At 44.3% G+C, this 21886-nt stretch overlaps 1 protein-coding gene across 2 annotated transcripts in view; it reads left to right on the top strand.

Annotated features, from left to right (window-relative positions):
- Positions 1-21886, top strand: part of ROCK2 (Rho associated coiled-coil containing protein kinase 2) — a 174345-nt gene that overhangs the window by 128123 nt on the left and 24336 nt on the right. For both annotated transcript variants that reach the window (XM_069728101.1, XM_069728102.1), the window contains exons 9-24: positions 434-593; positions 4802-4865; positions 7222-7313; positions 8392-8440; positions 8520-8655; positions 10038-10129; positions 10208-10454; positions 10561-10667; positions 12508-12667; positions 14711-14871; positions 15020-15204; positions 16452-16521; positions 17676-17779; positions 18404-18590; positions 20578-20671; positions 20803-20897. In XM_069728101.1, the coding sequence (XP_069584202.1) occupies positions 434-593; positions 4802-4865; positions 7222-7313; positions 8392-8440; positions 8520-8655; positions 10038-10129; positions 10208-10454; positions 10561-10667; positions 12508-12667; positions 14711-14871; positions 15020-15204; positions 16452-16521; positions 17676-17779; positions 18404-18590; positions 20578-20671; positions 20803-20897 (2003 nt within the window). The remainder of the gene's footprint in view (positions 1-433; positions 594-4801; positions 4866-7221; positions 7314-8391; positions 8441-8519; positions 8656-10037; positions 10130-10207; positions 10455-10560; positions 10668-12507; positions 12668-14710; positions 14872-15019; positions 15205-16451; positions 16522-17675; positions 17780-18403; positions 18591-20577; positions 20672-20802; positions 20898-21886) is intronic.

The following is a 21886-nucleotide window of genomic DNA, read 5'->3' as shown; positions in this document are numbered from 1 at the left end:
ATTTACTGAGATGATGACTTTTTGGTTTTCACACACACCGTCTCTGCCTGAATGGTTAAATGGTTACAACATTTCTGGTCTATTTGTGCTTTACGTCTTGTTGATCTCTCCGGTTTGGCTGGGAACGTCGGACTCTAGTGAATAAGGAGCTTGTTAGGAGTCACAGACCTTTATATATTACACAAAGCGCCCACTATGCTGTACCTGCGAGAGCGAGGACTGTGTGCCCCATACCTCCGCATCTATGCACAGTGCAGAAACCAAAGCATAGAATGGTGTGTGTATGTATAGAATCTATGTATGTGTGTATGTATATATGTAAAGAAAAATTGAGATCCTCTGTAGCTGTTGTGCGGGGGATTTGGAGCTCTGGATCAGGGAACTAGAATCCAGCCCTCTATAGATATGTTATGCGTGTATTGTCATCCTATAGCGGCCGCCCCGGTGGTCCCTGAGCTGAGCAGCGATATTGACAGCAGTAATTTTGACGACATTGAAGACGACAAAGGCAACGTGGAGACGTTTCCCATCCCCAAAGCATTTGCAGGGAACCAGCTGCCCTTCATCGGATTCACCTATTACCGAGAGAACCTGTATGTATTGTTCATCCACGTACTAACCCTTTCTTGCTGTCTTTGGGCACATTTACTTGTAATTTAGGGGTTTTTCTTTTACATTTGGCATTACCAGCCATTAACAGCAAGGACATGCTGATTACATATTTTTGGTTCTGTTCAAAATCTCTACCTTAAAGTCTCCTTAACCCCTTTATCCCATATGACGTATAATCCGGTCAAGGTGACCTGGGACTTAATTCCCAGTGACAGGATAGTTCCTCACAGGCGATCGGCCGCGCTGCCAGGGGGGAGCGCGGCCGATCGCCGGCAGGTTTCAGCTGATTATTACAGTTGACATCAGGCACTATGTACCATGAGTGGTCACGGACCGCTCCTGGCACATTAACACCCGGCACACTGCGATCAAAGATGATTGCAGCATTCCGGCGGCACAGGGAAGCATCGCGCAGGGAGGGGGCTCCCTGCGTGCTTCCCTGAGACCCTCGGAGCAACGCGATGTGATCGTGTTGCTCCGAGCGTCTCCTCCATCCTCCTCCCTGCAGACCTTGGATCCAAAATGGCAGCGGGGGGCCTTCTGGGTCCTGCAGGGAGGTGATCTAACACAGTGCACTGCAAAGTGTCAGATCAGCGATCTGTCAATATAATGTGATGTCCCCCCCAGGGCAATGTAAAAAAAAAAATATTTACATGTGTAAAAAAAAAAAATCCTAAATAAAGAAAAAAAAAATTCTTCCAATAAATACATTTCTTTATCTAAATAAAAAAATAAAAGTACACATATTTAGTATCGTCGCGTCCGTAACGACCCGATCTATAAAACTGTCCCACTAGTTAACCCCTTCAGTGAACACCGTAAAAAAAAACCCGACGCTTTATTATCATACCTCCAAGCAAACAGTGGAAAAACACGCGATCAAAAAGACGGAAATAAATAACAATGGTACCGCTGAAAACGTCATCTTGTTCCGCAAAAAACGAGCTGCCATACAGCATCATCAGCGAAAAAATAAAAAAGTTATAGTCCTCAGAATAAAGCTATTCAAAAACAATTATTTTTTATATAAAATAGTTTTTATTGTATAAAAGCGACAAAACATAAAAAAAATATAAATGAGGTATCGCTGTAATCGTACTGACCCGAAGAATAAAACTGCTTTATCAATTTTACCAAACGTGAAACGGTATAAACGCCCCCCCCAAAAGAGATTCATGAATATCTGGTTTATGTTCATTCTACCTCACAAAAATCGGAATAAAAAGCAATCAAAAAATGTCACGTGCCCGAAAATGGTACCAATAAAAACGTCAACTCGTCCTGCAAAAAACAACACCCACATGACTCTGTGGACCAGAATATGGAAAAATTATAGCTCTTAAAATGTGGAGATGCAAAAACTATTTTTTTTCAATAAAAAGCATCTTTCAGTGTGTGACGGCTGCCAATCATAAAAATCCGCTAAAAAACCTGCTATAAATAGTACATCAAATCCCCCTTCATCACCCCCTTAGTTAGGGAAAAATAATAACATTTAAAAAAATGTATGTATTTCCATTTTCCCATTAGGGTTGGGGCTAAAGTTACGGTTGGGGCTAAAGTTAGGGTTTGGATTACATTTACTGTTGGGATTAGGGTTAGGGGTGTGTTTGGGTTAGGGGTTTCATTTAGAATTCGGGGTTTCCACTGTTTAGGCACATCAGGGGCTCTCCAAATGCGACATGGCCTCCGATCTCAATTCCAGCCAATTCTGCGTTGAAAAAGTAAAACAGTGCTCCTTCCTTCCGATCTCTGCCATGCGCCCAAACAGGGGTTTACCCCAACATATGGGGTATCAGCGTACTCAGGGCACATTGGACAGCAACTTTTGGTTTCCCATTTCTCCTGTTACCCTTGGGAAAATACAAAACTGGGGGCTGAAAAATATTTTTGGTGGAGAAAAAAAAGAATTTTTATTTTCACGGCTCTGCGTTTATAAACTGTAGTGAAACACTTGGAGGTTCAAAGTTTTCTCAACACAACTAGATAAGTTCCTTAGCGGGTCTTCTTTCCAAAATAGTGTCACTTGTGGGGGTTTCAATGTTTAGGCACATCAGGGGCTCTCCAAACACAACATGGCGTCCCATCTCAATTCAAGTCAATTTTGCATTGAAAAGTCAAATGGCATTCCTTCCCTTCCGAGCTCTGCCATGCGCCGAAACAGTGGTTTACCCCCACATATGGGGTATCAGCTTACTCAGGACAAATTTTACAACAACTTTTGGGGCCTCATTTCTTCTGTTACCCTTGGGAAAATAAAAAAAAATTGGGGGCGAAAAGATCATTTTTGTGAAAAAAAAAAAATATGATTTTTTATTTTTACAGCTCTACATTTTAAACTTTTGTGAAGCACTTGGTGGGTCAAAGTGCTCACCACACATCTAGATAAGTTCCTTAGGGGGTCTACTTTCCAAAATGGTGTCACTTGCGGGGGGTTTCAATGTTTAGGCACATCAGGGGCTCTCCAAACGCGACATGACGTCCCATCTCCATTTCAGTCAATTTTGCATTGAAAAGTCAAATGGCGCTCCTTCCCTTCTGAGTTCTGCCATGCGCCCAAACAGTGGTTTACCCCCACAAATGGGGTATCAGCGTACTCAGGACAAATTGCACAACAACTTTTGGGGTCCAGTTTCTTCTGTTACCCTTGGGAAAATAAAACAAACTGGAGCTGAATTACATTTTTTGTGAAAAAAAAGTTAAATGTTCATTTTTGTTTTAAACATTCCAAAAATTCCTGTGAAACACCTGAAGGGTTAATAAACTTCTTGAATGTGGTTTTGAGCACCTTGAGGGGTGCAGTTTTTAGAATGGTGTCACATTTGAATATTTTCTATCGTATAGACCCCTCAAAGTGACTTCAAATGAGATGTGGTCCCTAAAAAAAAAATGGTGTTGTAAAAATGAGAAATTGCTGGTCAACTTTTAACCCTTATAACTCCCTAACAAAAAAAAATGTTGGTTCCAAAATTATGCTGATGTAAAGTAGACATGTAGGAAATGTTACTTAAGTATTTTGTGTGACATATCTCTGTGATTTAAGGGCATAAAAATTCAAAGTTGGAAAATTGCAAAATTTTCAAAATTTTCACCAAATTCCATTTTTTTCCCACAAATAAACGCAAGTAATATCAAAGAAATTTTACCACTGACGTGAAGTACAATATGTCACGAGAAAACAATGTCAGAATCACCGGGATCCGTTGAAGCGTTCCAGAGTTATAACCTCATAAAGGGACAGTGGTCAGAATTGTAAAAATTGGCCCGGTCCATAACGTGCAAACCACCCTTGGGGTTAAGGGGTTTGTCCGGTGAAAACAAGCCATCCCTTATCCACATAATAGCTGATCATTTGCTGATCCACGGGGCTCCATACACCAGGACCTGAACCGAACTGCAGAAGTGGGCACTTCTATCTCCATTACTAAATGGTGCTGCGGGTCGGGCTTCCAATCATCGTGACCATCGCGGTTCGACATTCAGCAGTCACATACAGCGGTTGTAGACTTCTTATTTCCGCCTGCAACACCTCTTTAAGTTATTAGGAGCCAATTTGTTGTCCTCAATTTTCTATTGCATACTACTTCTTGATTCCCCTACTGATTATTAGATGTGTGTTAAAGAATTCCTGGCCGTTCAGTCTCCTTACAGATCAGTCCATGATGACATGGAAGGAGCTTGTTGTCCTCCCGCACATTACTCAAAATATACACGTGCCCATGAGTTCAAGGTGGTGGTGGGGGGGGGCGGAGCTGTAGCCACTTTTTGCACTTGATAGAGGCGAATACCTAATGGAGACTAACGCCACCTTCTTGGTGACAGCCATATTTCTTCATGACATACATTTATAGGGGTTGTCCTGATGGCCTCGGGGGTGAGCTTATATTTTTGAGTCAGGGGCGCTTGATAAAGAGCACAGACAGCTGGGCCCGTTCAGGTCCATCCACATTTCGTTCTCACCCCCCGAGGCTTCACCGGATCATCCTGTGACCTAAATGTTTAAAAACAAAGCTGTAATCAGCAAAGTTTTCTCTTTCTCGTCTTTGATCTAAACTTCATAAACTGTTTAGAAATGTGGAGTTCTGTGGCCAAGTATTTTTATGAGCGAGGACTGTTCAGTGTCTTCGGTGTCTGTCTGTGTCTCTCTCACGTGTGTTTTTCTCTTTGCTTTCCCTGAATTGTTTCGCAGATTGCTGAGTGGCCCGTCTAAGGGCCGAGAGGAACAGAACTCCTCCACGAAGCCGACAAAAGAGGTGAGTCATTGGGCAAAGTGATATCCGTAAATGGGGGGGAGGGGGGTTACCAAATTAGGGTAATGGTGTAGCCGGACTAGGCTTGACTCTGGCTATGGTTGTCTCCGGCTGGGTCGGTAAAGTATAATTTACAACCCTGCAACCAGGCTCTGATTAATACTACCACATTTTGTGAAGCGTGTATCAAGTGACCGGTTCCCTTTATCCCTTTAATTTTCTCCTGGCTCCTATTATAGGGGTTATATTGTATAAAAAATAAATAAATAAATGAAATAAATAATAATAAAAAATTTTTTTTTTTAAATAGTTGACATCTGTTTGCCGCCATTTTGGCTTTTGATCAGCTGATCTTATCTTGGGAAGTTAAGCCAGCAAAGTAGTGTTCCCCAGTAATAAAGATGCAAATGGTCAAATCTGCCATCTGGATGTATACTGAACTTCTATCATAAAGGAGGGAAAAGCAAATTTCTCTATGGTGTACACTATGTGGGTTGAAGGTTAAAATATGTATCTAATCCACATTTCAGATTATTCTGTTGTGGGAGTGCCTCTCCCAGGAATACAGGCTGGATATGAGCTCGTATCAGCACAGCTTCTATCCTGCAATTCCTTTTCACATGCATTCCTCCCTTTTTTTTTTTTTTTTTTTTTAAACACTCTGTGTTCTTTGAGTTCCTTGAAATACTTTCCATCCTGTTCATGCTGTGTAGATCTGTGTACAATTCCCTTTACTGCAATCTCTGGGAGAAGGGAGAGTTGATCACAGCTGGGAGCTTTGACCAATTTGTCACATTTTTGCAGATACCGTAACTAAGCAACAAAAAGGACTATGCTATGCAGTCGCAGAGTAGTAGAACTCTTTTAATGAAAACTATTTATAAAGTTGTTTAACTTTGCATTTAGGAATCGAATAAAAAAAAAATTGTGTGAAGTCTGACTCGGACTTTAAAGGATCATTCCCAACTTCATTGATGGCTTTTGTCCTTATAAATAAAATCCAAGTTAGCAATGTATTGCTTTTTCAAAGTTTCAGATGTTCTTAAGATATTAACATTTTTGTTTATAACTCGTTGCCTTGGAGGCCGACCACTGCTGCTAAAGAGCAGAACATGAGCAGTGCTTACAAGCTTTTTTTTTAATTGAGCATTGTTTTGTGCCTGGTCTAGATAGCTGGAGCACAGTGTTACCTCCTTGTCCCAGTCAACTTCATTAAAGTGCTTTACAAGCTCGACAGGCAGTGGTGGTCGGTCTCCTAGGCAACGAGCTATAAACAAAAGAGAATAAAAGTGTTAATATCTCAAGAACGTCTGAAAATGTTAACTAGCGGTAAATTGCAAAATTGTTGGTCTGGAATAGCCATTAGTTGTCACCCTGGCTTTAACAAAACATTAACCCCTTCTCGACATTAGCTATACATGTTCGGTGTAAGTCGGAAGCTGGTGTATGGAGCTGAGCCCGCCCCATACCCGGCAGGTGATGGCTGTGTTTTACAGCCAGAAGCTGCCTCTAAATATTGCAGGTGGAGCAAAGCTTGTTAACCTGTTAAATGCCACTGTTAAACCCTGACAGCGGCACTTAACACGCTCAGGCATGAGGTGTGTCAATCTAAGCACCCATCGGTGTATATAGGACAAGTATCACACGATCCGCATCTTTTAAGTCCTCTAAGGGGATGAACATGTAAAATAAAAAAAAAATGTTATTTAAAAAATATGAAAGAAGTAAAAATAAAAATCACAAGTTAAAGTTATCAGCATTCCCCCATAAAAATAAAGAGAAGTAAAAAAAAAACTAAAAAAAAAATCAACTTGTGGCATCGCCAGGTTCAGAAGAGACTGATTTATCAAAATATAAAAATAATTAACCCAATCGGGAAACACCAGAAACACGAAAAAATCAAGAACGCCCAAATTAGGTTGTTTTTTAAAAATAAAATAACTGGAAGTTTGGTATCACCGTAATCGTACCGATGAGCAGAATCCTACTGCCAGGTCATTTTTACCACACAATGTACACCGCTAAAACAATTCCTAAAAAGCAATGTCAGAATTTTTTCCCCATTTGCAGAACATTATCTGGTAATATGAATGGTGTCATTCACAAGTAGAACTCGTCCCGCAAAAAGCAATCCCTCATAAGTCTTATGTGGACAGAAAAATAAGAATTATGGCTCTGGGAAGACGGGAGGAGAAAGCAGAGATTGGCCGCATTGTGTTCACACTGCCATCATATCATAGACTGAAACAAATCCTGTTATATCCTGTGGCCATATAATGGGCTCCGTCATGTCTAAAGGCCAGATTAGCTCTGCAGACTGCAGGTCTGTCCTTAACCCGCGTCCCTTCTGTGTGTGTAGGAGTCTGCAGAACTACAGAAAGCTTTTCGGAAGTTGGAGGAGAAGCTTCAGAATGAGATGCAAGCCAAAGATGAGTCCGAGCACAAGTACAGGTACACAGATGACACTATTAGTGTCTGGTCTCCGGGGTGCCAGACTCTGGCATCAGCTTTACTATTCATTGTCATCTTCTTCAACCACAAAATCACTGTGCAAACCAAGCACTCTTGGCGCGGCCAAACAGTTCAGTGCACCTTCCTATCAAAGACGTACTGACACAGAATTTAGATTGTGAGCCCCAATAAGGGACAGTGATGATGATGACTGTAAAGTGCTGTGGAGTTAATGGCACTATAACTCGCCAGCGGGACGGCGCTCCTGGCTACCCCGGCCGCAGGACGGCGCTCCTGGCTTCCCCGCCCGCAGGACAGCGCTCCTGGCTTCCCCGCCCACGGGACGGCGCTCCTGGCTTCCCCGCCCGCGGGACGGCGCTCCTGGCTTCCCCACCCGTGGGTCAGCTCTCCTGGCTTCCCCGCCCGCGGGACGGCGCTCCTGGCTTCCCCACCCGTGGGTCAGCTCTCCTGGCTTCCCCGCCCGCGGGACGGCGCTCCTGGCTTCCCCGCCCGCAGGACAGCTCTCCTGGCTTCCCCGCCCGCGGGACGGCGCTCCTGGCTTCCCCACCCGTGGGTCAGCTCTCCTGGCTTCCCCGCCCGCAGGACGGCGCTCCTGGCTTCCCCGCCCGCGGGACGGTGCTCCTGGCTTCCCCACATTATCATCACTGTCCCCATTGAAGCTCACAATCTACATTCCCTATCAGTATGTATTTGGAGTGTGGGAGGAAACCGGAGAACCCGGAGGAAACCCACGCAAACACAGGGAGAATATACAGACTCCTTGCAGATGTTGTCCTTGGTGGGATTTGTGGCCAAGACCCCAGCGCTTCAGTTCTACCCACTGAGCCACCGTGCTGCTCGTCTTCGTACAGACAGATGCAGGAGCAGACTGCCATAAACACTAGCACACGGGCGTTCACAATACAGACAGGAACATGATGGTTTAGGTTTTTTGTTCTTTTTTTGGTGCCATAGCCCACTGTCTGACATTAGTCAGCGTTTCTTTTTTATTTTTTAATTAATTTATATTTTATTTATTTCAATAAATTTCTGCAGTAACATAAAATATTTTTCTTAGGTCTGTAAATTCCCGCTTGGAAAAAACAATGAAGGAACTCGATGAACAGGTAACGTCCCTTACACCTGACACCTAGAATCAGTCCTGGTCCAGAAATAATCACCAATATTTTACCTCTTCGGATGCAGATAAATTCTCGGAAAAACCTGGAGTCTACGAGCCGGCAGCTGGAGCGTGAGAAGGCTCTGCTCCAGCACAAGAATGCCGAGTACCAAAGAAAAGCGGAGAATGAGGCCGAGAAGAAGCGCAGCCTGGAAAATGAAGGTTTGTGATCTCGGCGCGTGCCAAACCTCATTATACTCCTCCCGTGAAACCCTTTACTATAACATTATAGCAGTTTTACCGGGTTTTCCAATTTCCCTTTGTGTATTTTTTTTTTTTTATAAACATGCAAGCTTTTCCCACCCTCCCCGGGTCCCGCACTGAGCCACTTCTCCAAGTGTCTGTTATTGTCACGTCGAGCTCAGTGGTTTTTTTGCCTAAATTGATGGCACGAGCAGCAGCCGAGGCTTAGTGCTGGACCTGGGGTGGGTAGGTAACACGGTTAATAAAAACATCCTGCAGCCAGGGGTAATAGCTTTCTGAAATGGACCACTCCTTGATTGGAGCGAGTCTACCCTTTCAAAGTGAGCTGTCCCAGAGTTTTTGGCTGTGCTCTTCTCACCCTTCATCCTAGTATTGAACATGTTTGATAATTAGTGATGAGCGAACTTGCTGGGATAAGGTGTTATCTGAGCATGCTCGGGTGCTAACCGAGTGTTTTCGTCTTGCTCGAAAAGTATGTTTGAGTCCCGAGGGCTGCATGTCTCGCCTAGTGGGCAATCCCTGCATGTGTTGAAGCTGTCATACATCTGCGAGACATGCAGCCACGGGAACTCTAACATACTTTTCGAGCAAGACGAAGTCACTTGGTTCGCACCCGAGCATGCTCAGATAACACCTTATCCGAGAACATTCGCTCCTCACTATTGGTAATGCAACTTTTAGGCATGATTTGGCTGGACATTAAAGGGGCTGTCCGCTACTGGAGTTGAGAGAAAGAAACATTGATACTTGCCTGAGACCAGCGCCATTCCTCCTCTTGTGTCGCGTGAGCACTGCAGCCAATCAGCCACCAATACATGGCGCACCTGTTGGACACAACTTTTAGTATGGAGGAGCGGCGCTTGTCCGGGAGTTGTTGTGTGTTTTTTTTTTTTTTTTTTATTACCTAGTACTAATAATTTCTTTTAAGCTATAAGTGTGGGGTTGGTGATTGGGAATATAGCGCTCCTTATGACCCTTTTAAAGCTTTCCGTAAGCTTTAGAGAGTTGAAGGATGACCTCTTATCTTGCCGACAGCTTTTCCTCCCGGCCTCGCCAATAATACAATGCCAAATTTGTCTGGTGGCAGCATCTCGTTCCCCCGAGGACAAAACTCTCTGACAAGTCCAAAATCCCGATCCTTTCCTTAGACGTCCCTCCTCAGGAGATGAGACCCCATCATACACAACAGCGTCCGCTCCTCCTGCCGTAATTAGCAGTGCGGCTGACCATAAGTATGGCCGGCTCTAGGGTTTGAGGAGACTTTTCCTGTGTAAAGTTTATCTATAATAGTTTGGAAGTAGAAAAAAACAAAACAACTTCTTTCGCTTGTGTTTTTTCAGTAAACAGTCTGAAAGATCAACTTGAAGACTCGAAGAAAAGAAACCAAAATTCCCAGATCTCCAATGAGAAAATGAACCAGCTCCAAAGACAAGTGAGTGCGATCAGTCCTCCGCGCCTCGGCTGCTCGTAGACTTGACGCTGATCTTACGGCTTTATGATTCCCCTGTAGCTGGACGAAGCCAATGCTCTCCTCCGTACGGAGTCGGACACAGCCGCCCGGTTACGGAAGACGCAAAACGAGATGTCCAAACAGATCCAGCAGCTGGAAACCAATAACCGAGAGCTCCAGGACAAGACCTGCATGCTGGAAAACGCCAAGCTGAAGTTAGAGAAGGACTACATCAACCTGCAGTCAGCCCTGGAGTCCGAGAAGAGGGACCGGACGCAGGGCTCAGAGGTCATCAGCGACCTTCAAGGTAACGAGGTCCTGCCCTTAGTGGAGCGTGTGATATACCGCTATATACAGCACATGTAATGCTGAGAGCTCGGACCAATCCAGTACATGTTCTTCACTATCTGCAGGCCGGATATCGGGACTAGAAGATGAAGTAAAGAAGGGAAAGGATTTCCTTACACGAGCGGAGTCCGAGAAGAGGCATCTACAGGAGAGGCTGGCTGGCCTGGAGAAGGTTGGTAACCGTAAAGCAAATAATAAAGGGTTTCCCCTAACTGGATGACACCCTGTATATGTGCAGTGGTCAATCATATGAGCATTGGGGGCCGAATCAGTGCCCCTCGATTCTAGAAGGGATCTGCTACCCAGCGCTGATGTCTGGCAGAGCTAACCAGATTTGACGCTGTGCTCTTACCCGCACAGCCCTCTATATGGCCCAATTAAATGAGCCAACTCTCGATCGCCGCTTGTTTACAGATTGATCGCTCATGTTATCCTTCTGACCCCATACAACATCAGAGCACTTCGGTTTACACATGATTTCGATAAAGATGATTTTTATGCACCATCACACTCTCCGAATGAGTGTTCGCAAAGAGTCAAACGGCCATGTAACTCAGATAAGGATCGCCACGCAATGCTCGGACTGGCCGTCTGCTCTCCCGGCACAAGCTTGTCGGCATATATTTCTGTCTTGCTCAGGTCAGGAGAGCCGCCTTCCATTCCGAGCATTGCGTTGTGATCCCCGTCCGAGTTATGTGGCCGTTTATCTTTTCCCTTTTGCTCATTCGTCAAGTTATTGCTTTCCCATTTACACAGGCCGATAGTCAGAAGCTTCCAATTATTGTACGTTGGCGATTATTGGCTTGTCAACATGGATCATTCGTGACTATGAACATCCTCGTAGTCATGCTTCTAGTGAACGGACACCCATGAAATTGGACATACCCCCTCCCCCACAATAGCTGAAAACAGGCTCCGTGTGAGACATGTATTGACAGTCTGCTCTCCTCACTGCAGAGTGGTGACATGTGCTGGAGCACAGCAGACCCGAGTGTGACTAGTTACCATCCCTCATCTCTATCAGTTAGTGTGGGGAGAAGGAGGAAAGGGCAGAAATTGAGTCTCATTGCAAAAACCTCTAGTAGTTCTCCTGTCATAGTGCTGCCAGCTCTGCCAGTCATAAGCAGACATTCACATACAAGGTGAAAAAGAACATGCCCCTACTAATTCTTAGAACAGGGTAAGATCACATGTGCTGGAGCACAGCAGATCTGAGTGTGATTGCCATGCTTCAGCTTTCATCTCTAGCAGTTCGTGTACATCCCTGTAGTTCTGCTTCTAGTGAGCTGAGGGGTAAAGGAAGAAGGTTGTGTAACAGGCAGACCCTAGAGAGCATAGGAGAAACTAGATTCTTTTCCCCCCTTCTTGGTATCTACAGTCATCCTTACATTTGTACCAACTTTCTTGGACGTTCCCAAAAACGATCCAGTTAAACAAAAACCACTCCATTCTAAAGTTTTAGCACCGCCATCAGTGTATTTCCACTTCCGTTTGTGTCCATCTTCCACCCGACTCGTTCCACGTTGTAACTAAACATCGTGGTTTGAATGGACTTTCCAAAAGCTCGACGTTGCATGGCCGAGAAGGTGCGTGATACAAGCCGTGCCCGCACCATCATGCACGGACGAGGCCGCGACCGCCTCCCAGGTAGCGATGCATATAATGGATCACCGGAGGCTTCCAGCGTCCGCAGGTGAAAAACTTTAAAACTTGGTTTTTGTTGAAGGACGGCAAGGTTATGTCTCGATAAAAAGAAGTGTTAAAGGTCTTACTTTGTGAGCTAGAAAAATCCATTACCTTGATGTAACACGCGGGATTAGAGCGACCTGATGGTGCAGATTGCGCCAGTGTTAATGTTGCCTGTTTGTAATTGCACTTTGTGTCCAAGAATCCGCGGAGCGGAGGACAGATTTTGCCTGTGTAACCGGATAACAAGGGGATGTTTCCCGCTGTTTACACCGGCAGGGGCATTATGTGTCACCGTAACTGCTGACTGATTCATATCATTGTAGGAAAAGAGCAACCTGGAGATCGACATGACGTACAAGCTGAAATCTCTGCAGCAGAGCGTGGAGAAGGAGGAAGCCGAACATAAAGCCACCAAGGCACGGCTGGCAGACAAGAACAAAATCTACCAGTCTATCGAAGAGACCAAGTCTGAAGCCATGAAAGGTAGACGGGTTATATAGGGGCCGCCTGGTTTACTGGGCCTCACATTTAGGGCCCTCCGATAATTAATAAGAGTCTTCCCCTGACATACATTCCTCACAGCCTTCAGACTTTAATGGACGCGGTGTAATTCTACGGTTTCCATTGAGTGGCACTGCAGGGGATGTGAAAACAGGCTCAGGGGTTTGTTATATGGCTTCCTTGGTCCCGGCTGTAGTGTGTATCCGCATTGGGAATGACAGACTATGGGGCTGGCTTAGCTATTGACAAGTTACCGTGGAGATACATCGGTCTGCATAGGTACTGAAGGCGCAAAGCAATATATTGCAATTAAATAGTTTCACGAAGCAGATTCATTTTTAGCTTTAGATACATTTGGGCATTTTAGAGTTGGTGCAAATCGATTTGCAGGACCCTGTGGTTCGGCCATGTTTGTAATCTGCGACTGCTGGACGGGAAGCCCTGAGAATGACCCCCGGCCTGGCACAACGTCATTGTTGCGGCGTGATGCACATGTGACGTCATGCCAGGCAGGTTGATCACAAGAAGAGCCGCGGATGTCGGGATGTAAGAGGTGGTTCTGACAGCTCCTTTCTAGCAGCCATTGTGGCTCCTGGACTGGGTCCTGCCAATCGATTCGCACAAACTATAGGACATTTTAAGGGGTAATCCCAACTTAAAAACACAATAAGTGATAGCTTGCTAAATCACTGGGATCAAGGAACTGCAGCTCCCGGTCCTTGCGAGCGGGTTTCCACTGTCCGGGCGGGTAAGGGTTACACGGCTGTCCTTGAAAGGCCGCATTATATGAGAGCATGGCAGTCATGCCATACCTGTGACGCACAGCATGCCATTACAAGTCCACGTAAAGCCCGGGCCGCAGGAATCTCCGCTCGCTTTAGTCTCCCGGGGACTGAACGAGGTCAGATGAAGTCAGGGCTGGATTCTTCCTGCCTGGTACACATACGTAGGGCTTATTCTGGCCGTCCCTGCAATGACTGGACCCCACACACGTTGGATTTACGAGACAAAGGTCTAACTATACCTGAGCCAAAATAAACACAGCCCTCAGTCTGCTCCCCCGGGCCCGGCATCTATAAATACAAGCCACACAGTCGCCGCTCTGCTAAGTATTCGGATGGAATTCAGGTTTTCTTTTTACTCCTTTTTCTTGCTTAGAATAAATTTCCCTTTAATTCCCAAATATTATCAATTTACCTCCAGCAATTGTTTTGTACAATAGTGTATGTTGCTGTCCATATTACTGCCATCGCACGTGCCCGAAGACTGTACCCTGAGTAATAAAGGGTCCGGTGTAAACCATAGCTGCCGTTATGGATATCATTACTACTTATTAGGATGTATTTTTTATTTATTCCTGCACTTATTCGGGTGACCCAGGACAATTTCTGCCTGAAAACTACACGTTGAGAACTTCTTCACCACTTAGCTTGTCAATAAAGCTTGGCTGGATCTTCGCAGCACTTCACTTTACTGTATTTCATGTTCCCGGTGATTAGGTGTACAGTCGTGCATTAAGCTCAGTAATGAGACAGTATGCAGAAAACTTCCGCTAGTGGTGGTTACAGGTAGCTAAAATGTTGTATTTTAACTACTTACGGATCTTGCTCTTTTGGGACTGAAATGGGTTGTTTGCCTTTTTAGGGACAATTTTTTATTTATTTATTTTTTATAGCTTGGAAGTCCTTTCACCACATTTTTCACAATGTAATAGTGGCTATAGAGCAGAATAATATATATACGGCGTATATAATATAAACTATATATTTTGTAAAAGTCTCGCATCCCTGTTGCAAAAAAAGAAAAGCAAAGTATTCGGCACATAAACAGTTAAAGTTCAAGTGGACTTTACCAGAGAGATTTCACTGGGGGTGGGCATTACCAGAGAGATTTCACTGGGGGTGGGCATTACCAGAGAGATTTCATTGGGGGCGTGTACTTACTCTACAAGTGTTCTCAAAGAATAGAGAAGAAAGAGTGATAACCAAGAAAGAGTGCTAACCGTCACTTGTCTGTCGCCCACAGACATGGAGAGGAAGCTGCAGGAGGAGCGGATGTCTAAGCAGAGGTTGGAGAACAACTTGCTGGAGGCGGAGAAGCAATGCTCCATGCTGGACTGTGACTTCAAACAAGCCAAGCAGAAGATTAATGAGCTGGATGTGCAAAAGGACAAACTCACAGAAGATGTAAGTTCTGCCTGACGTATTGGTCCATTGTGGGGAAACTGGGAGTATAAGTGGTGTCCATCTTTTCATCCAGGCGAACCCATTGGAGAGGTTTGGGTATACTTTCTGATACAACTGCCCTATTAATATTTCATTTTTTTCTCCATAGGTTAAGAACCTCACCTTAAAAACCGAGCAGGAGATGCAGAAACGCAGTCTGACGCAGAACGACCTAAAGGTCCAGCTTCAGCAAGTGAACATTCTGAAGATGTCCGAGAAACAGCTCAAGCAGGAGATCAACCACCTGACCGAGATCAGGGCGAGCCTAGAGAAGCAGAACAGCGAGCTGCGCAAGTAAGACGCCATCTGTCCGTCAAACTTAATATTACAGAGCGAGACATATTGATGTTTTGTAGGAAAAGATTCAGAATAACGTGTCATTTATTATTTTAAATAATGCTTAGGAGTCCAGTGGGCGGTCCTCGTCTGTCATAGAGTTCCTCCCACTGGACTCCTGAGCCCAGAATAAATTAAACAAAATCTTTTTTTCACGAAATTATAACAAATCTGCCCAGTTCTTCTTTGAGATTAGTCACCGTGTGTATTGTCACAGGTTTACTGTAACCCTTCCTGACATGTAATGTCACAGGTTGGGCCCAAATATGTGTCAGCCAGTTCCCTGCTGAAGACCTACGTAATTGCCATCTTGGTCCTCCTATGAAGCCCAGCTACAGACTGAGCTTCAAAGGGGAAGGTCTATTTCACACATACTGTAATACTGTGGTATAAGCGATCCAATGATGGCAGGTTCAAGTCCCCTAAGGGGACAAAACAAAAATGTGAAAGAAAAGAAAAACCTCCAAAACAAATTAGGAATCTCTTGTTTTTCCCAATAAAAATGAAGAAGTAAAATAATAAACATATTTGGTATCACGACATCAGTAAAGTCCGATCCATCGAAATATAAGATTAATCAACCCGATTGGTAAAGACATAAACAGAAAAGAGCAAAAAAAAATCCAATCTCCCAAATTGCGTTTTTTTTCAGTAATCACAACTTTGCAACAAAAAAAAAATGCAATAAGAGGCAAACAAAACTTCCTATACATCCCAAGATTGTATCCATCAAAATATCAGGTCAGTGTGCAAAACAATCCTAAGTTATCGACCCTTTAACAAGCCTTGCTATGTGACTTGGGATAAAAGCCAAACCAGAATCTCCATTTGCAGACATGATGTTTCGGGGTCTTTGCCCCTCATCAGTGCTAATTATGAGATCTGATTTGGCTAGTTGGTAGGCTTAAGAATGAGATCTTAGGGACAATGTTTCTCCTTGTGGAGAGTGACAAGCCACCAGGCCTAGCATGTTAGCGTGAGGAGACTTATAAGCCATGCCTGTTCCTCTGGGAAATTAAATATGCATATTGCCTCTTCAACCATATCGCAGGCTCGTTAAAGGGTCTATACTGACTTTTAGGATCACTGCTTCCAATAGACGGCTTTAGAGTTCTACTCCTCTTCCTCTCTGTGGAGACAGTTTGCATATTGTACAAAAGAGAAACTCGTTTAGGAGAATAATTCCCACGTCTTGTTTTCTGCAGAGAACGTCAAGATGCAGATGGTCAGATGAAAGAACTTCAAGACCAGCTGGAGGCTGAGCAGTATTTCTCTGTAAGCATGTACATCTTTTACCTTCCCTACGGGGCATTAAAGGGTTTGTCCAGCGCTGCCCATTTCCGCCCTGGGAGGTGAGTAGCGCTGATGTCTCGCCGGCACATACCTGCCAGGATACACTGGACGATGCTCGCCAATCATGCACATGTCCTGGCAGTATGTGCAGTCATCACTGCCGCTCACCTCCCCATGTAGTTGTAATCTCAAGTAAACCCTTTAATTGTTTAAAAAAAGAAAATAAAATTAAAATGTGAAAATGTATTTTGTTTCAAGTAGTTCACGATGTAAAAACCCCCCACAATTTATCAATATATATGTAACTGTCGCAGTAACGTTTACGCACAAAATAAAGTTAAAGTATCAGGAAATAACTTATTGTTTAAATTGGATTTTTGAGACAAATGTATTTTTTTTAATTTGCAATCTATTTATTATTATTATTATTAATTATTATTATATTGGAATCTGTATTAAAAAAGGAGATTTTGTTGTTTTCACACCGGCCACAAGGTCTTAAACTACTAAAGAAGACTGAAGCTTCCTGTTCAACACAGCAGACTTTTCAGAAGTCTCATTATCATCAGAGGCTGGATTAGGTTTCTGTGTGAAAATTTCAAGATTATATATATATATATATATATATATATATATATATATATATATATATATATATATATATTGTATATATGTGTGTGTGTGTATGTATATACGGTGTACATATATATATATATTTTTTTTTTTTTTTTTCAGATTGTGAAATAAAAAATAAAAATTAAATAAAAATAAAGTTAACATAAAAATTATATTTAAACATTAGGTCATATTGTGATAACACAATACCTATAAAGATTTTTCACATTCAGGGTATATATAGTCCCGGGTGAGCATAACCCTTTAACGTATCCAAACCGCACAATGCATAGAGTATCACAGAAAATACATGTACTTAAATTCTGTAATTAAATCTACCTGTATCCTCCATTCCTGCATATGGTTACCCTTAAAATATTTTTTAATGTTTTCTTTGAAACAAAGCATAACAAATGTTTCAGAACCTCATGGGCGGTGCCTGGTGTTGCAGCTTGGCCTCGTTCTCTTTATTTTTGGGAAGGGCATTTTATTATTTTTTTTTTTTTAAATTCTGCTCCTAGACTTTGTACAAGACCCAGGTGCGAGAACTCAAGGAAGAGTGTGAAGACCAGGGGAAACTTTACAAGGACATGCAGCAAAAAGTTCAGGAGCTCCAGGATGAGCGGTAAGTCACAGGGTCAGCGGCTGAGCCTTTTTGTCCTGTTATCAGCCACTTCTTCTCCTTTACCCTTAATCCTTATCTTTTATTTAATTCTGAAATACGGCTTAAATCAAATTTGAGAGATGACACACGTGGTCAGCTCTCTAATCGATAAGGTTACATGTTACCTCTCGAAAGAGGAGGGAGGTGGAAGCAGCTGCAAAAAGACAGGGGCAGAAACTTTACTACTGATTTCTAATAAGTGTTGATCTCATTTCAGTGCTGAGTTCACAGTTACACTGCTCAGTACTGCTGGATAAGGTCTTCATGCTGCTGCAGCAGCTTCTTCTCAACATGCTCTACATAGAAGCAAGGGAGCAGGAATCCCTCATGACTGTGTATGGGAGACATAGTAGTCTCTACCCACTAGCTCAGAGAAAACTGAAAATTAGCAACTGGTGATGAATCTAGGATACAAGGCCCATAATGGCCAGAAATACTGTTATCTAAATATAACGGATTCTGAAAAGTCCTTTGAAACGACAAATGTGCTTTAAGTGCTCCATACACTTGTGTTAGTCCAATTTTACTAAAAAAAATTGGATATTTGGTTTTTAATTTTACATTTTTTTTTTTTTGTATTTGCAGAGACTCTCTGGCTGCTCAGCTGGAGATCACACTGACCAAGGCCGACTCTGAACAGCTGGCACGCTCCATTGCTGAAGAGCAGTACTCTGACCTGGAGAAAGAGAAGATCATGAAAGAGCTGGAGATCAAGGAGATGATGGCTCGTCATAAACAAGAGCTTGCTGAGAAATACGCCACCATTAATTCTGTACGTAAATGCCGGTTCTATTATGCACGGTATGCTGGTATACACAGTGCCACCATTTTCATATAACACACTTTAAAAATTATTGTTCTTATTTAATTGGGGCCAAACAATAATAATTTTATGTGAGTAGTTAGCGGGACAAATGCAAAAAAGTTGAATTGGGGTATGTACACAAAGCTCCCAAAATCATAGGTATAGAAACTCAATTTTACCTGAAAAGAAAGAAAATGGGCGAGACCTTAAATTAAACTTTCCGGGATTGATGGCTGTATTTTTAATTGAGGAATATCAATCAACAGATTTAAAGGAGACCTTCATTGTATAGATGAGTCCTATGGACACTCCCTCCAAAATGTAGCGATAACATGGCGATGTGCGTGAGTCCTTATAAGCGGTGAAAGGGGAAATATTTAAAATGATTGTCCAGAGCAGGAAATAAGTATTAATTATCGAGGCTATCCCCCACCTCTCCTGCACCGCCACTCTGGTTGTTCTTACCGCTCCTGCGACAGTAATGTCACATTCATTTTTCACGGGACAAATGCAAATAATCTCCAGCCTCATTGGGGATGCTAGTATGTATATTGAAGCCGGGGGATACTGAAAGTTTATCATATTGTACTAATTCCTGATGTTATCTACTTTTTAAAAATCCTAGACAACCCATTTAAAAGGAATCTGTCACTTGTCATAAATGTGTAGTTTTGTTACCTGGTGTAAATGCTGCTGTTCTCCTGAATCCAACGTTGTTTTTCTTTTGTTCCTGCGCCTCTCCGTTCCTGAGATACGGCCCTCTTCCCTGTGTGTAATTCTAGTTGTGTCAGCTAAGTGGGCGTGGTCCCCAAGAGGAGGAGGAGACCACAGAACAGCTGAGCGCCACACCCAGCTGAGCGCCACACCCAGCTGAGCGCCACACCCAGCTGAGCGCCGCACCCAGCTGAGCGCCGCACCCAGCTGAGCGCCGCACCCAGCTGAGCGCCGCACCCAGCTTAGCCCCACACCCAGCTGAGCGCCGCACACAGCTGAACACCGCACCCAGCTGAGCCCCACTCCCTGCTGAGCGCCACTCCCTGCTGAGCGCCACTCCCTGCTGAGCGCCACTCCCTGCTGAGCGCCACTCCCTGCTGAGCGCCACTACCAGCTGAGCGCCACACCCAGCTGAGCGCCGTACCCAGCTGAGAGCCGCACCCAGCTGAGCGCCACAACCAGCTGAGAGCCGCCCCCAGCTGAGCCCCGCCCCCAGCCGAGCCCCGCTCCCTGCCGAGCCCCGCTCTCTGCCGAGCCTTGCTCCCTGCCGAGCCCCGCTCCCTGCCGAGCCCCGCTCCCTGCCGAGCCCCGCTCCCTGCCGAGCCCCGCTCCCTGCCGAACACCCCTCCCTGCCGAGCGCCACTCCCTGCCGAGCGCCACTCCCTGCCGAGCGCCACTCCCTGCCGAGCGCCACTCCCTGCCGAGCGCCACTACCAGCTGAGCGCCACTACCAGCTGAGCGCCCCACACCCAGCTGAGCGCCGCACCCAGCTGAGCGCCACAACCAGCTGAGAGCCGCCCCCAGCTGAGAGCCGCTCCCTGCCGAGCCCCGCTCCCTGCCGAGCCCCGCTCCCTGCCGAGCCCCGCTCCCTGCCGAACCCCGCTCCTTGCTGAGGGCCACGCCCTGCTGAGGGCCACGTCCACTTAGCTCACAAGAGTTAAATATATATACAGGGAATAGAGGGCCATATCTCAGGAATAGAGAGGCGCAGGAACGAAAGAAAGACAACGCCGGATTCAGGAGAACAGCGGCATTTACACAAGGTGAAAAATAAATTACATAATTAGGGCAAGTAACAGGTCCTCATTTTAGAATAGTGCTAGAAAGCCTAATAAACCCTACTTCAAACGTTCTATAAAATTAAGATTATTACAAATATTTTAAAGTCCTTGAAGGTGTTTTTTTATTATTTCACCTTACTTGTCCGACGTCCTGACTTTGTATATTTTTCTCCTTTTAGCTTGAGGAAGCTAACAAAACACTAACTACAGATGTGGCCAATTTGGCGAACGAGAAGGAAGAGCTGAACAACAAAGTGAAGGAGGCGCAGGAGCGTGAGTATTGTCATCTATTACAGATGAGCTCCGTTTCAACCATTCATTTACATCTACTCATTATGAGACTCCGATCTAAGACGGGAATGTAGGAGAAATATTATTAATATTGTTTTGGCTTTCTCTTACAGAAATTATATATCTGAAGGACGAGGGATCCAGCATTGTGGCCATTAAAACTCAATTTGAGAAGCAGCTGCTGACTGAGCGAACCCTGAAGACGCAGGTAACGATCCTGAGATGTGACTATGTGGACGTTCAGCACATGGAGTCCCCAGATACATCGTAACATCGGCCTCACTCCTTGGACCTCTTGCCCCTCTTTGTCGTGTGCATGTAGATTTGTCTTGTACGGTGTGTGTATAATATATATACACACATACACACTCCATACAAAGCGCGCACACACGAAGGCCAATATATGGGCCAAGTATTTAAATTTTTCACCTTATTTTCTATAGCAGTAATGTGATTCCGATTTCATATAGTCAGTGTCTGCATCCTATAGTGTTTAACGGAGCCCAGCTTTAATTTGTTAATTACACATAGAGTGGCTCTTAGCTTGCACCTGTTCACATTTGACTTTCTTTTTGGAAGTGATGGTCAGTCTTTTGTTATGTTATTATACACAGTGTATAAATTAAAATATATTTATATACATTACAGATGTACACCGTGTATCACCAAAGTGAGTACACCCCTGACATTTTTGTAAATATTTTATTATATCTTTTTACGGGACAACACTGAAGATATGACACTGTAGAGTAGTCGGTGCACGGCTTGTATTACAGTGTAAATGTGGTGCATTAATGTCTAAACCACTGGCATTAATCATTAGTGTTACAAGGTCTCGGGTGTGAATGGGGAACAGGTGCGGTAAATTTGGAGTTATCGCTCTCACACTCTTTCATACTGGTTACTGGGAGTTCAACATGGCCGCACCTCATGGCAAAGAGCGCTGAGGATCTGGGAAAAAAAATTGTTGCGCTACATAAAGATGGCCGAGGCTATAAGAAGATCGCCAACACCCTGACACTGAGCTGCAGCACTGCGGCCAAGACCATACAGCGGTGTAACAAGACAGGTTCCACTCAGAAGTGGCCTCACCATGGTTGACCACAGAAGTTGAGGGCACGTGCTCAGCCTCATATCCAGACAATAGACGTATGATGAGTGCTGCCAGCAAAGACCATAAACCGTCTCAGATTGAAG

Source organism: Ranitomeya imitator, chromosome 5 (genome assembly GCF_032444005.1).
Source record: "Ranitomeya imitator isolate aRanImi1 chromosome 5, aRanImi1.pri, whole genome shotgun sequence".
NCBI classification, from domain to species: Eukaryota; Metazoa; Chordata; class Amphibia; order Anura; family Dendrobatidae; genus Ranitomeya; species Ranitomeya imitator.
The sequence above is the reverse complement of the archived record's forward strand: the minus strand, read 5'-3'. Positions and strand labels throughout refer to the sequence as shown.